This window comes from Cylas formicarius, unplaced genomic scaffold, assembly GCF_029955315.1.
Source record: "Cylas formicarius isolate icCylForm1 unplaced genomic scaffold, icCylForm1.1 PGA_scaffold_2__14_contigs__length_35257938, whole genome shotgun sequence".
NCBI classification, from domain to species: Eukaryota; Metazoa; Arthropoda; class Insecta; order Coleoptera; family Brentidae; genus Cylas; species Cylas formicarius.
The window spans coordinates 34,733,594-34,750,035 of NW_026844319.1; the positions used below are offsets into that span (position 1 = coordinate 34,733,594).

Consider the following 16,442-nt stretch of genomic DNA (forward strand, 5'->3'; position numbering starts at 1 on the left):
ATATATATATATATATATATATATATATATATATATATATATATATATATATATATATATATATATATATCCGACTGGAATCCTGCAGACGTTTCGCCAAAATCTCACTTGGCATCTTCAATGCTCGCGCTCCGAAAACACTTCGAGCACTATTTTCGGAGCGCGAGCATTGAAGGATATATATATATATATATATATATATATATATATATATATATATATATATATATATATATATATATATATATATATATATAAATTTCTATAATTTTGCAATTTGACATTTTTTGTGTGTGTCTCGAACACATTACATACATTGTAAGTTAAAGTATTTTCTCTTATTTTTTCTTTCCTTTTTTCTTCAGACCAGCACTAAGTTCAGGAAGAACCACTGACGTACGACTTTTCTCCTTTAAATCTTTGATGTTCCGCTAATAATGCTAAATCAAATCATTCTGCATTAAACTAATACACAGTGTAGAAGAGACAAATTTCATCGTCCAGGGAATATGTTTTTCAATCACCGTAACAGGAGGCGGGGTTTTGTTGTAGCCGTTTTTGTTCTACACTTATTTACCACCTCTAATAACAATTTGATACTATTTTCAAAACTTCTGGATTCTTGGTTCTGGAAAACGTGGTTTCTTCAGAGCTTAACTGAAACATTTCAGTTAAGTTCTGAACTGACCTGAACTGAAACATTTAAGTTAAGTCCCGAAGAAGCCAGCAGGATGATTGGCGAAGCGTCAGCAAGTTCATCTCAACAAGTATCCAGGAACAACAGGAATCCAGAAGTTTTATAATTAACAATAATAATAAAAATTAACAATTTGATAATTTCTTTCTCTTCTTGTCAACAGGCACACGCCGAGTATGTACCCCCTGTCGCCGGGCGCGGGATTCCGCAGCCCCTATCCGACGTCACTGCCCATCTCGACGAGCAGTTTGTCCAGCGATTTTTATCGATTCTCGCCGACCGGATTGATCCAGCCGCATCCGGGTTTGTCGCCTCACCCTCCCCACTTGGCCTCGCATCCCGCTATCGTCACGCCCGGACCTAAACAGGAATTGCCCGACATCAACCACAGGTAAGCGCACTGGTTCCGTGTCCAATTTTTTTTTGAATTACTACTTCAAACATTTCGGTATATTAATGGATAGAAAAAACATAAATCACATCACAGTAGTTGCAATATGGGACAACAAGCGACCCACATAATTGTTTCTTCATTTTAAAATTTAAAATGTGCCTGTTACTATATAAAATTTTTATGATATTTGGAAAGACATTTTTTAAATTGTCACGAAATCGTAGATTTCTAGTTATAATCCCAAATCCCTAGCCGAATCCATAACTGAAAGTTCAGTGTTATCTAACATTATATTAATATTTTGTTCTATTGTTCAAATATCATTAGATGAGATTTTGTTGGGTTTAGCTTTAAACTATGGGAGAAAGTTCACTTATCATTGTCTGATCTGCATCGGCCTTATTATCAGAGAAAATTTGCATTTCCTTGGTGCCCTCAGAGTATATCTGTTGATACGGATTTGAAATATAAGATTTTGAAAGAGATGTACACGGTGTTGAAACACCGTGTACATCTCGATTTATCAAAATATTGCAAAACTTTTTGGATTATTTTGTTCAGTTTCTCGAGCGCATCAAAGGTGTCGAGAAACATCAAGATTAAACAGTTATAAGTCGATATTAATACTACTTTAATATTAATTTAAGTCCTTCAGTATTGTTTTAAAAATATTTCTGATAGAAGATGTGTAAACAGTGTAAAACATATGTCTTTAAAAACAAAAAATATATTCAAAATAGAATTTGAAGAAGGCTTACTTTATCCACTATCGCTTCGTGCTTTCGGAAGCTTTTTAATTGGAAAAATTGTTATTCTGGATACACCGGATTTTGTGCACATTTCGACCAATAAGTAAAGGGATTTTGAATGATTCAGAAACTATAATAAATACTAATAATTTAATTGATAAGTGTTGCGGTTAAGCGCCAATATTTACAATCATTTCAGACGGTTTTCCTGGATACATCCCTGACTGCGTTCGGTTTTTCCGGTTCTTAATTAAAGTCTGCGGGCCGCAATCTGATTTCCGCATCGGGAGGAAATTAACTCATATCGGAGACGAGGAGCGACCTAATTCGACTATGGCGTTTCCGGATCGCGCTTTGATTGGTCGCGGGTCCGGACCGGCCGTCTTGTTCCCGAGGGAACAGCTTCCAGTACCGGATCCGGACGGCGTTTTCTTAGATCTTTGCGCACCCGCTCCGAAAAACATAAACTTAACCCATATTATCGCAAGCATAAAAAAAAGTACTTTTTTGCTCTGAAATTATTTATTTTGTTGCACTTATACATATGTCAAAAAAAAACATAAAATAAATACTGGTGCGTAAACGAACCACTGGGAAAAAACATTAAAAAAAGTTTTGTACCACATAAGATGTAACATATAAATGCACATTACACTTATTAAAAACGTAAATTGTGTGGCTGTGGCAGATTCTACGTCTCCTCCGGGCTTTATTAGCATGAACAATCATGGGGTGATCTTGATTTAAATATCGCAAAGCAATGTAAGATTTAAAATCAAATCAATCACTTCCTCATCAAAAAACATAAACAATATTTCAAGCGGAGTTTTTACAGAAAGCCTAATTTTTAGTTCTTCACATGATCTAACTTCGTCGGATATAGGTGTGTGAGTGTACTTTCCTTTGACAGTAAAAGCAAGCCTGCCATTTGCAGAAAGGATACTACGTCTTCTTTTGAATTCCAGGGTTTCATCATCTGATGAGTCCCATTCGGGTTTAGTAGTTGCTGTTGAAGAGCGGCTGTATCATTCGGTGTATGTAACTCGAAAGTTCCAACTATATCGGTTGGTTCCCCCAACTCTTGTAGATTTATGTTATCGTTCATATCTTCTTCGTCAGTCAAGGTAAAGTCTGTTCATAGATATAAGAGAGTGACTAACTCATACGAATTTAGGAAACACCCGGGCAAGCTGCAAGAATGAAATATGGCCGAACAGGTCCGTACTTTGCTTAGAACTTAATTGTTTGGGGTTTTGTTATGAAAGATACTAAACAATATTTATTTATTTATTTATGTATTTATGTTTTCATCTAAAATAAAACTACAATTTTTTTTTATTACCTACTTAAGTCAATTAAAATTATTCACATAATATATCAGTATCACTATCGCTATCATCGCCTGTTCTAATTATTATTTGTTCTGTATTATTTGCAATATGGATATACGATTGTTCCGCTTTTTCTATATGTTTAACAGCATTTGACCAACTTTGTGGAGGTATGTTAAAAACTTCGGTTTCTATAAGTTTTAGGACATTGGAGTTAATACGAACCGGGTTTCATCCGAGTAAATAATTGGCCTTTGTTGTTCTCCGTAAATCATAATTTTTTCTAGTCTCCATTTCCGAATTCTAAGAGATTCCATTAAAACTTACCTTTTGTCAGTTTTTTTAAATCTAAAACCCATGTGTTGAATACAATTCCGTAAGGTAGTTCTGCCACATTTAGCACCGGTTTCATCTTTTTCTTTTTAATTAAGATATCTAATGTAGGCACGCTTAATCCTAGAATAGGTGGTGCATTAACGCAAAATGGGTTAATACGTATTTTTTACATATATCCATTTCCGTATTTAACGGATTCTTTGCCTAATTTTAAGTCGAAAAGATGAAACGTACGTCCGGACATCTTCAAACAAAAAATATTTTTTAATAAGAAATACTCGTAACAAATTGTACGAGAAAAATAAAAAATTCTACTAGAAAAACTTGCGTTAAAAAGTGAGTAGCGCACATTTTTTGTCAAGAATATTGGAAGGACTTTTTAAACATCCTGCACGGTATCGAATTCAATTTTGAGATAACTATTCCAAAACTGACGAACAAAATTCCTGTGTCAATTTATAGTATATCCGGTAATGAACTAGATAAAGATGTTTTGCCATTCCGTAACTGTTATTGTAATTGATGCCGTCAAACAGTTTCCCCGAAAAACAAGACGACCGGACCATTACGTTTTTCATCGCCCCTCCTCCCCCGACTCGCGCGTGGGCGGCGGCGGCGGCGGCAGCGACCGATTACTGCGCTTAAACAAATACGAGACCGGAATGAAAACCAAACAAAAAAAGGAAAAAAGTGTATCTACGGGGCAGCGGCCTAACCCTTCAGATACTCGGGATGCGGTTGCCGGGGCAACGGGGTGGCCAATGGCCGCAATGTCGATAACCAATCTTGGATCTCATTCCCCGCATGACCGCCCCCATCGGGACCGACGGAGCGGCTTGCAGGATTACACCGCGACGTGGCAATTAATGGGGAACCTCTCTCGGTTCCCTTTACCGCCGCCGCCGCCCCCCGAGTCGTTGGGCCAGAAAAATGTCGGATTCGGCTATCCGCGGGGGTGAGGAGACGATAGGGAAACGGCACTGAAATATGTACTCCATATATAAAATCGCTTTCAAATCAATGTTGACTTGTCGGTAACAAAAAAAAAAAACGTTTAAGTTAAGGTAAGTTAAAAAAAGGGTGGCAAATAAGTGCCCCCTTATCTGTTACTTTTATGACTCAATCAAAAGTATTTATATCTTTTTTCATAGTCGTATTTATTTCCTGCAAGACGCATGTTTGTTAATCAAGCCAAAGGCATTTTTTAATATTTTATTTACCGTAGAAATTGGCGGAACATTTTTTGAGGCACCCAGTATTCGCCCAAGATTAAGTAATTAATTTGAAATGTGGTATTCAGGCTCCATAATCATTAATTGAATAATTTTGAAAAAACGCAAATATTTTCTAATGTTGATCGACCGAGTTAAAATAAGCGTCGTTTTTATTTGTTTATCCGTTTCTCTATTTTGGAACCGGGACAGGACAAGTAAGAAAAACAGTTGCAAGTAAGATATCAAACACTCTTATAGACAAAATGATTAAAAATCGTAGAAAATTTTGAAAATTTATGTTTACAACATTACTTTATACTAATGCACTGTGAATAAATTCTTCTGCCAAATATCATACCACACAGGGTGAGAGTGGTGCTGACTTTTCATTTAATAAAATTGTGAAGTATATCTATGTATTATTCAACTTAAAAGTTCACGTTTGCCAAATCAGTTTAACTACTTTTGAATCCCACTCCTTCGAATTAGGCATTACCTATAAACTACCCCTAAATGAGTGGGACAACGGAGAATATTAATCAAAAAGAAGTTGATGCCAAGGATATTTTGGTTTGTCCTGAAGAGAATCCAGAGTAGGGTTACCCAAATAATCCTAATACAATGAAGAAACGATCACAGCCCTCCCGTAACCCACACTTTCCATATTATCAACAAAATACCACAATTCAAGAATGTGTGACTTCTAAAAATAAACGCTCTTACTAACCACATAGTGTATAGTTAGATCAGTCGTACTGGGCAGTCAATGAATGCAAAGTCTGGCAAATAATTTAAATGGCTTCGCAGGCAGCAAGAACAACAGTTTAATATTCTGTTCTTGTACATTGACTTTCTTTGCTTTATTGTTGTTTACCATTTTGTCACCAATTGAGTTTAAAAAATATTAGACACTGAGGCGTATAGGGTCGCGTTCTCCAGGAATAAGCCAGCGAAACGAATTAAAATGATCGCCAATAATGATAATAATAAGCGTATACGCGACGCGTTGCCCCATCTGCACGTAAGGGTGTCAAGTTAGAACAGATCGCTGCCCCCCACCTCTGCTCGCTTTTCGACTATTGTCTACCCGAGGGCTCCGTCGAAAATGCGGACGGAAATATCCCTCCGCCGGCGCCCTTAATCAATAATTCTCTTTGATAAGGGACGGCCGGTTCGTCCGTAATGACATGCATTTTTGATTGAATTCTAAATCGGAGGAGAGACTCGGTTGGCTCTCTTGGACCGAAACGCTTCTTTAATTTCGAGTGGAAACGAAAAGAAGAGTCCTCCCCCCGCGGCCCCGCAATGTTTGCCCCGAGGGCGAATAAATTACGTCGGTCTTTTATTCGACCTTTATACGGAATTAATTAACGCGTTTTTGGAAATCGCCAGTTATTGGTTGCGACAAAATGAGCGTCGTAACCTGGCGAATTGTGGGGTTTATCGCTATTTGTTTTGTTCGCTTCGTTTAACATGTTTTTTTTATTTTAATGTCTTCTATTTCTCTTTTGTTATACGATTAGGGGGAAGATATATATAATCGTTAACAAATTTAAGTTGGTTACTATTTACAATGCTATAGAAAATCAGTACTTCTTAATTATTTAATAATAATAATTATTATTTTATTCACGTATTGATATACAATGAAAAGGACTCGGTTCTCATGAACAAAATAAGATATTTTGTGCCTTCGTTTTTAAACCTATCCTAAGAAGAAGGTAGCAGCGCTAGGCAGGAAAAATACACATAAAAAAATAAATAAATACCTAACGCGATCTGTGCAAATAGAGGGACTTACACTTTGGAAATAGTGTGCAGTGGACATTACTTAAATATTTAAGGATAATAATACTTCACGCAAGTGCGTGGAAAAGGTATTGTTTAGCAATTTAAGAGACTGATGCAGTGCATTATATATTTTAGCCATGTCATATTTAAAGATCCTTCAAAAATTCCAGAGGTGCGACGCGGAGGGGTGAGCAGGCCTTTAAATCTTAAATTTAAATTGTGAACCTCCGTGCAAAAGCTGATTTAGTTCTTAAAGTAAGGTAGGTTAAACGACTTGCCTCTCAGTTTTGTATATATTGATTTGAATTGTTTAAATGAAATATGAATAAAGATTGTCTCCCGTATTTTTCGTCATTTTAACTAATATCGTTATTTTCTGTTCTTTCATGAAACGGTATGACCGTCATAGCCCTATCAGTTGTGTGAAAACACATTTCCCCGGTTTTTGAAAAACCTGTTACAGCTGTATTTTTCTTCGAGCAAACTTGGGTAAATTTAATTTCTCCTCGTATCTACTCAATTCCACAACTACTTATTATGAAGGCAAGTCATTATTTCGATGCCCTTTGCGCTCAGTTACGAAACATTTCTATGCAGGTCACCTTATAAACCCGCAATTTATTTAGGTTTCTGCAGCAACACGGCCATCGCCAATAAACATTTACACCCTCATTTACGATTTTCCCGTCGCAGTATTTGGAATTTTTCAATTTATTGGTATATAATTGATATCGGAACTTTATTATGACATAGGACATTGCTACGATGTTTCTGTGAGCTACTTAAAGAGTAAGAGTGATTAATATTTATTTAGAATGTTAGTCTTAGGCGTTAATTTAGTTTATACGTTTCTCTGAACTGGCGTGTCAAAAAAATGTATAAAAAGCAAGCCACTTTTAAATGAAGTAAAACTGACTAAGAGAACGTTTTTACCACTAATAAAAAAATATATCTCGAAAGAATGTGGCTATCATAGTCATTAGAGATATGGATAACTCGTAATTACCAAGGATGCTTATTTCTAACATGTAATAATTATGTTTAAAACTAAACTTTTTTTTTTTTCATTTCATATTTAAACTTAGTCCTCCTCGCTTCACATTTTTGCCGTTAGAGTTGTGGAAAACTAGGAATCGTCGGGGATGCGCAAAGAAAACAAATGAATCAAATTTAAATTGTACAAAATACTAAATTACATTTTTTATTACATATTGACACTCGGTTTTTATTGGTTCACGTTTCTACGCGGATCACGTAATGTCGATTTCTATTCCGGCAGTAAAATTCGTCCCACCTTCCTTTGGCGTTTAGCTGCCGCTCCGTTGCTGCAATGAAACTATTAATAGGATATTTAACGGGCACGTATCTTATTAACGCGTCGTTGCTACGAACGCGTCGACACAAAACCGGGAAGTTAACTTGTTGCAATCCCGTCAGGCCCGAGCTGTACCGTCGACGGGGTTAGCGTGCGGTAAATCGCAGAATCAATCCGTCAAATAGCGACATAACAAACAGCCGGGGCATTTCGCCCTCTCTATCTAACTAGTAACAAACCACTATCGGAACTGTCCTTATTGGAAGCAATTTCATCATTCCGCGTTCCGTCTGGTAGGTTATTAAATCCTCGCGTCTCTCGCGCCACTACCACCCACCCTCGGACGATAATTAAAACGTGACGTTTCGCGGACGTGTGATAAAATTATTCGCCGCTACGAGAAAAAGCCGCGCGTCTCATTATCGTCGACTCTCGGCACACGGTCCACGTGGTTTTAGTGCCGTCCGGATATAAAGCACATCGTCGTAACACACGCACGGCCATTCGTATCGATTTTCCGGTGCCCATAAAAACTTGTTGATTTGCGCGGGCGATTCGGTTTCGACGATGGACGAGGAACCTCTCAACTTGACGATCAAGAAAATGCCGATCGCCATCGTCGCTCCGTTTTCGCGTAATCTCAAAGAGGACGGTGACGACGCTTCCGTGAAACGCCCGTGCGATTCGCCGCAGGATTTGTCGCTCAAGAAGCGCGAAAATCGCGATCTCGGTCTCGATTTGACGACGAAGACGAGCCCGAGCGAACAACTGAGGAGTTATCTGGCGAAAGGTGACGATACCCGGACCACCACTTACACGAAGAATACGTACAATTCGTTCGGCGAGTATCCGAATCCGGAAGGGTATTCGTTGATGAACGACTTGGATAGGAAATTGTTAACCACGTGGTACGTGAACTCGATCTTGGGTCGTCCGAGTCCGTACTTTGGTTTCGGCGGCGGCGGGGCGCTCGAAAAAACCGCCCCCGGCGGCGGTTCCAATAAGATTTTGAATAATTTGCTCGAGCAGAAACCCTACGTAACTTACAAGTTCCCTAGCGGGTTCGACGCGCTCATCAAGAATGAGATGGACGGCGACAAGAAGGAGAAAAACGGGGAACGGGGGTAAGCCTCTGACTAGCCAGCCATTCTTAGAAGTCAGTCCTTGTTTTAATATACATTAGAAGTAGTAAAACATACTCCATCAATTCCAGACGTTCTTCAAACGAATAGGAAAATTTTAAATATAGGCGATACAGAAACCCTTATATTAAAATAAAACTTTTAGCAGGTGTCGTATGTGCTGTAGACAAACCTGGAGTTCAACAACCAAAATCCCAAATAGATTTTTCCAAAGTAAATGCAATATCAGCGAACCGGGGCTATCCAATTTTTTTTACCATCCAGCGTATAATAATAAAATAATATCCATATTATGGGCATAAACGGCGTTTGTATTTGCAACGCTCGATCTTCGTGAATAAGATGGCCGTCGTAGCCCGCACGGGTATGGTATTTTAAATATGCGAAAAAATTTCGGTGTATGTCTGGTTGCCGCGTCCCACGCGGCCGAACGTCTTTCGATTCTCTCTCTCTCTCTCTCTCTCTTCTCCTTCGTCGAAATGTACCGTTGATAGGCAACGAACCGTTTTGTCGCAGGTCCCAATCGGATCACAAGAACAACATTGACAAGAACAATCAGGATAACGAAAAAAAGAAGCCCCACATTAAGAAACCCCTCAACGCCTTCATGCTGTACATGAAGGAGATGCGCGCTAAGGTGGTGGCCGAGTGCACGCTCAAGGAGAGCGCCGCCATCAACCAAATACTAGGACGACGGGTGAGGCTTACATAATAAAGATCGTATTTTAGTGATGTGCGAATGAGATGAGCGATTGTTGCATCTAGAACCTGGTTTGGGGTTTTGCGTAATTTGATTGATGCATAAGTGTATTTGGTTATCGCTCATTTAAGACCCGATTAACATTATACCTTTCTATCGGATACGTTATCGTGTTGAAGAGGCGTCATTCACAAAAATATAGTTAACGTTTCGAGCTTTTAAAAGCCCATCATTCCCGTTGTCGAAAGTTTAGTACCGTTAGCATTCGTTTCAATTTAGAATTACGCGGAGAAGAAGAAACCTTTAAAAAAATGTTAAAAACGTTTGTTACAATAGAGGTAACTCTTATGCATCCATTAAGTAACGCCTCTGCGATTGTCTGTCGAGCAAGTTATAGTTTTAAGCGTATAAAAGGCGGGGCGGAGAATCATCCCCAATTTGATTGAAAAAAAAATCGTTCGATATTGCGCGCGCGACGATTTCGACTGATACAAAGGCATTTCGAGTCTGAGTGCCGTCCAGTGTTGCCAAAGGTCAAGAATTAAAAACTAACTTGTGAATATTCTGGACCTGCTTGCTTAACAGTTTTGTGCTACTGAAATTTGCATTTCGTATAAGTCCAGAATCTGGTGTGTTCCAAAACATCCTGTTTTGTAATATTTGTGTCATAAAATCCGTTTCCGAGACTCCGCAGAGCCTCACTACACGGAATTTGCAACGTACCCGGAGTGTCCGGTAAACAGCAATGTAATTTTCCCTAATTTTAGGCATTTATCTGTTTAAAAACTGCGCCGCACCCAGGAGGTGACCACAATGCGATTTGTATCCTTCTATTCAATTTTTTTTTGAGCTATTTGATTTGTCTGCATTGTCTTCTTTCTCTCCCTCCAACGGTATTGGAACTATCTTTTGGAGACGAAGACTGCCCTTGTTTTTCTGTAGTTATCCTCTTTTAAAAAGGTTAACTGCAATTGCCTTTAGTCTGTGGTTCGGATATTGCTGTGCATTATGGTTGGCGGTTATTGCTTAATAAAAATTAATTTGAGTGTCTTGGTAACGACGCATTGTGCGAAGATATAGATGCAGGAAGTTGGAACGCATTTCGAAATATTTTTCACATCCAAAACTTACCATTTTCGTTCTCTTCTGGTGTGTATTAAAGACTGCATATCGTGTAGCCCTCCTATTCACTGTTCGATGTCTGCTTCCCTCCGCCGGTATCGCTCTTTCCGTGTCCAATTTTTTGAATGCAAAATACGTATTTAGGTTTATAGAGATTGCTGGGGTGTGCACTGGGTTTCGAAGAACCATATACTTTTCTTTACCGGTCTACGTGTTAAATTTCACTTCAGAGGAAGTTTAAAACGGCCTCGTTGCCTTTCAAATTGTACAAATTGCCACAATGCAATGCATGAAAAACAGAACATATACTCTTTGAGAACAAATTAACCTTTCACTAGAAAATTGTAAGAAACAAAAATTTGACGTTAAAATTAAAAATACTCGACCATTAACTTTGACTCCTATTTTTACTTCATTCAAAGCCTCTTGGAGAATTTGTTCCAAATGCAAGTTGAAATTGGTTCCAATATAGGCTTTCCAAGTATCGCCTAGTCCTATTGATTTGTGGTGTTGTGCGCGATTGAATGATTTTTGCGCAATCTATGAAACAAGGTACACTTCCTTCCTGTGATCATAACAGTTCTGGACAAGCACCGGTTGCTATTGATACATTCGGTTTACTGTTTGTGATCCAAAACGGTAGACCTGGCAACACCGGTAGGCTCTCAGTCGTTTGCGCGCCTCTCTGTCACGTATGCGAACCAAGCTAAACCGTGTGGTTGCACAGTGGCACTCGCTGAGCCGCGAGGAACAAGCCAAGTATTACGAGAAGGCGAGGCTCGAGCGCCAACTGCACATGCAGCTGTACCCGGGCTGGAGCGCACGGGACAATTACGGCTACGGCACCAAGAAGAAGAAGCGAAAGAAAGAGCGAACACCGATCGAATCGGGAGGTACTTGTGTTCGATTGGCGCGCGGCGCGTGCGCGTCGAAGCACCCACCACACGCGCGTCACGGTCGGGTTTCGACGCGCACGCCACCCCTCCCATCTCGAAAACGGGGACTAACAACGGAGCGCACAACTCGAGACTCACCCTCTCTCTATCTCTCTAACCCGAAAAAACGCTGACTGACCGACGTGCATACTTTGCCTGGCTATAGCAGAATGGGTCGCGAGGTATACCACCGACACTACACTACTGCGCACATGGTGGCGTTGTTTGCCGGATACCGTCTCGCGAGCGCGGCTTCTTGGTGCCCGTCGCCGCCGCCGCCGCCGCCGCCGCCTCCGGTGTGAGATAATTGCTTGACTGTGTTCTGTTTAGTGGCACGCGTTGGGCCGCGAGGAGCAGGCCAAATACTATGAGTTGGCACGCCGCGAGAGGCAACTGCACATGCAACTCTATCCGGATTGGTCGTCGCGCGCCAACGCCACCCGCGGCAAGAAGAGGAAACGCAAACAAGACCCCGCAGACGGAGGTAGCCCGTATATAAAAAAAAACTGCGCTCGTAATTCGCTACCGGTTGCGCGTCCCCGACGTTACTAGTCTGTGGGTACACACACACACCCAAGCGCGCTCGCTCATGCGTCAAGTTCAAAGCTTCGTCCTTTGCGTACTGTATGCAACCGACGTCACACGCGAATACGGCTTGTTGTATATACACACCAGCGTACCGTAATTTCAATTAAACTATAGAAATTTCTTGCATTCCAAGTTGCGGTAAAGTGCATGCGTTCGGTTTCCCAGATTTTTTCCATAATTCCACGTTGTCTCGTAGTCTTTAAATATCGTAAATAATTATAACGTTATATTTTATTGACCAACAATAATGAACAAATACGAGAAGTGAAGAGAAAAAAAAAACAAATTGATATTCAATTTTTTTTTAAAATGAAGTTTATTTTTATATTTAAACTTAGGTTATTAAAACGACTTCTCGTTTATAATGCCAGGAAGTAAATTACTTTTTTTTCTGTATTTTAATGTGCGGTAAGTGAAATCTAAAATAAATATTTCTTATAAATTGGCAGTTGTTATACAAACCTGAGAAAGTCGATGTTAATGTGATTAATATCTACGTAGTAATTATTATTACAATTTTGTATAATAAATGTTCAAATATATTAGCGATTTCCACTGCAAACGTCGTTTGTTACGTAACTAAAATTGGCAAACGCTAGCATTACAGGTGTAAGAGTCGTGCAAGTTGGGTTGCCTATCTACCAAACGGCGAAGCTTTAAGTTCGACGCGTAGGCGCGCGCATGTGTGTGTGTGTGTGTACCGAGGCTCTTAATTCGGGCCGCGAGGTAGTTACTAGCGAGCCGTTTATTATCGCTCTCTCTCTATATACATTATATATTGCATGTTTGGGGGTAAACGGTTGGCCGGCCTGGACCTATTCTGCCGAAACGTATCTCGCAGACTTATTCGTATGCACGTTTGTCGGAAAGCTCTGCATGATGTCCGAAACTCCCGGTAGGAACGCGACAATTCATACCAACCGTTATGGATTCTCGTTTACCGTTCGCGTTTGAATAGTAATGGCTACGCAGAACGATCGTCTGCCGTACTCCACCACCGCCACCATTACCGTCACCATCATTCACACACCAGCATGGTTCCTTCCTCCTCTACTTATTAGATTAGATCTAGATTTTTTCCCCCTCTCCTTTCGTTCCCCAACCCCGTCGACGTTCCCTCCTGTTACAGTAGCGTTTTGGGTAGCGTTCGTTGGGAGTCGTTTCGTTTTGCATGATGGGGTGGGGAGGTGACGCGTAATAGACGCGCCGATTGTACTGATCGTGATCTTTTTTGTTCTCGGTTTAGGTAACAGTATGAAGAAGTGCCGGGCCAGGTACGGGTTGGACCAGCAGAGTCAGTGGTGCAAACCTTGCAGGTTGGTATCGATTTTTTTTTAGTTTTTCACCTCAGCTCGGTTGCCTGTGTTCGTTGTGTCGTTTACCGTTTTAAAGCAGTTTATGTGTTGTTTGCACGGCGCATTGTTTTTTTTTCTTTTGTCGTTTGATTCGGCGGATACGCGGCTATGCGAATTGTTAATACCCGAGATGTCTGTAACTGGTATCTGTTGCTACGTCCTATAGCGAAGGACACACAGACTTCTAAAGATGTATCAGACAAGGCGTTCCCGACATAAATATCAGTAAATAGAGCACTTCGTTCGTGAAAAGCCAAATTTCAAATCAGGTATCGTCTGTTCATAGATATAAGAAAGTGATCAATTGCTTTTGAATTTGATTATTCAAGGGTGGTCATTAACATACAATGCAACAAGATTTATTACCTAAAGTTTCGGAATTTAAATTTTATACCTACCTGTATTTAATATTCTTTGGTTTGGTATCCTACTTAGTTTAAGTTTATTAGTAATCATTCTTATTTCGTGTGGATCTCAGGAGATGCTCCCGCCCAAATGTAGAAAACACTATTCTATTGAGACTAAGGAATTTATAAACAATGTTTATTTCACTCTCATTGGACGTGGTGTCACCAAGCAAGCATCTTTAGAAGAAACGGCCACATTGACGAAAATTTCAACACCAACTGTATGGAAAATTGTTAATAATCCCATTTCAGCTAGGAAAAAAAGAAGCTGACATTTTCTCGTGATAAAAGTGATCAAGATATAATACGGCGTAAAATTTATCAGTTATACGATGAACAAAGCGTGCCTACATTAGATATCTTAATTATTAGGCTTGAAAAAAATGAAAGCGGTGTTAAATGTGGCAGAACTACCTTATGGAAATGTATTCAACACATGGGTTTTAGATTTAAAAAAATTGACAAAAGGCAAGTTTTAATGGAATATTTTAGAATTCGGAAATGACGATTGGAATATCTAGAAAAAATTAGGATTATTTACTTGGATGATACCTGGTTCGACGCTTACGATACCCCAGAAAAGGGTAAGCAAAATACGGACCTATTCGGCCATATTTCATTCATACGGCTTGTCCGGGTCTTTCCTTAGTTCGTATCAATTAATCACTTTCTTATATCTATGAACAGACTTTACCCTCCGTCCATAGCCAACCATGCATAGCAGCATTGCAACTAATCTGATAAACTGATCATCTAAAAAACCAAATTTTAAATAAATTTAAGCTTTAAATACACTAAAACAAGGGCAAAACATACCCAAAAAGACTGGAATTATTATGTTCAAGACAAGGCAACACGTTTCTTAATAGCGGCGTTTCACAACTAGCCCAAGTAACAACAGAAAAAAATAATCTATTCACATCATACTTATAATATATAATTTGATGAGTACAAAACAATAATAATTTTTCACTTAAATTTTGTTCGTCGGTGTCAACTTATAGAAATAGAAAACTAGGTAGAACTGGCTTTATTCACTTCATTTGCGCCAATTTTTCTGAGCTTGTCCGCTTCGTGAGATGCTGCATTTCCAGAAAATGTGACTGATCAGTCACGATTATTATAACCAACTCCCCGCATGTAACGTATATATAACGTCATACGCGTTGGGTCGTACGTTAAGGATATACGTTATTTACGCCACCTATATGCCAGTGTATTATATTTTACTTATATTTCACTAAAGCGACACTCGTAGTCTAAATCGCATAGCATCGCAATCGCAAAATCGAATCTCACATTGTAGTTGGTATATTTTTTCGATTCGGAAATATCGGGCGTTTTTTTTTCTACTATGCTCTGCACCGATACGATCGCCGATGTCAAAATTGGTTTTTTTTATCTATGTGGAAAGACCCGGGCCGGGGTGGGGGTTTATAATATAAATTTAACTGGGAGCGCGCGCCGCGGGAGACACCGTGGAGTGGGTAAGCAAAGAACAGCCAAGTTGCCGCGCCACTGCGCCAGGATCAGAAAATGTGTCTTCCCACACAGAGAAACTAGAGCCAAACGAAAATTTAGATATCGTGCACTGTCATTACACAAACACTGCTGTTAGAGTCGAACAATTGTTAAGTGCAAGCGGGCCCGAAAACATTTCCAAAAAAACGATCCAGACACATTTTCTGATATAACTCTCTGCACTTCGTCTATATTATATATCTATATGTTACTGTTTGCCGTTATATTTATCGTTTATTTCCATATTTTATCTTAGTGTTGCTTCCAATTTTTCCATTATATTATTATTATTATTGATATGGATGTTGATTATTATATATCCTTGCATTTTTTTTTCTTGGGTGTGTATGTTTTAATATATTTATATGAACACGGTGCCCTCTTGTACATTTAACGATTGTTTAGTCCGGAGAACAGCTCGCACGGAAGCGGGACGTCGTCTATACACGGAAGCCTGTTGCACGCCACTGGGGGAGTCGGCACGACCACCACCCAGCCGTCTCAGGAGCCGACTTACGTGAATCTATAGCAAAACGTCGGTTAGTCAACAGCAGTGTTGGTGTTTCAGTGTTTTTTAGATTGATTTGTTGTTGTTGTTTTTTTTTTTTTCGTTTTATTCCGTTTCATTCGGCCGCCGACGTTTTCTTTATAATTTTACGACCACAGCATGGAAACACACAGACAAGACACCACTCACCACCTCCACCGATAGGTTCTTCTGGTTTTGTTTCCGCAGCGCCCTCTAACCGATGCATGACTTGTGCGCATGTGATTGTCGCGGCAGGAGGGGGGGGGGGGCTCGTCGCCAACGGCGCGGGGCGGGGATTTTTCTCAACCGGTAGCTA

General features: G+C 39.7%; 1 protein-coding gene across 5 annotated transcripts in view; it reads left to right on the plus strand.

Moving 5' to 3' along the window:
* LOC132698714 (protein pangolin, isoforms A/H/I/S) overlaps nucleotides 1–16,442 on the plus strand; it is a 252,278-nt gene that overhangs the window by 228,883 nt on the left and 6,953 nt on the right. For 2 of the 5 annotated variants that reach the window (XM_060664916.1, XM_060664919.1), the window contains exons 6-9: nucleotides 861–1,088; nucleotides 9,486–9,666; nucleotides 11,519–11,684; nucleotides 13,561–13,630. In XM_060664916.1, coding sequence (XP_060520899.1) covers nucleotides 861–1,088; nucleotides 9,486–9,666; nucleotides 11,519–11,684; nucleotides 13,561–13,630 — 645 coding nt within the window. Of the gene's footprint in view, nucleotides 1–860; nucleotides 1,089–8,404; nucleotides 8,952–9,485; nucleotides 9,667–11,518; nucleotides 11,685–12,056; nucleotides 12,214–13,560; nucleotides 13,631–16,442 lie in introns of all 5 variants that reach the window. The other 3 variants (XM_060664920.1, XM_060664917.1, XM_060664918.1) reach the window with 3 other exon arrangements.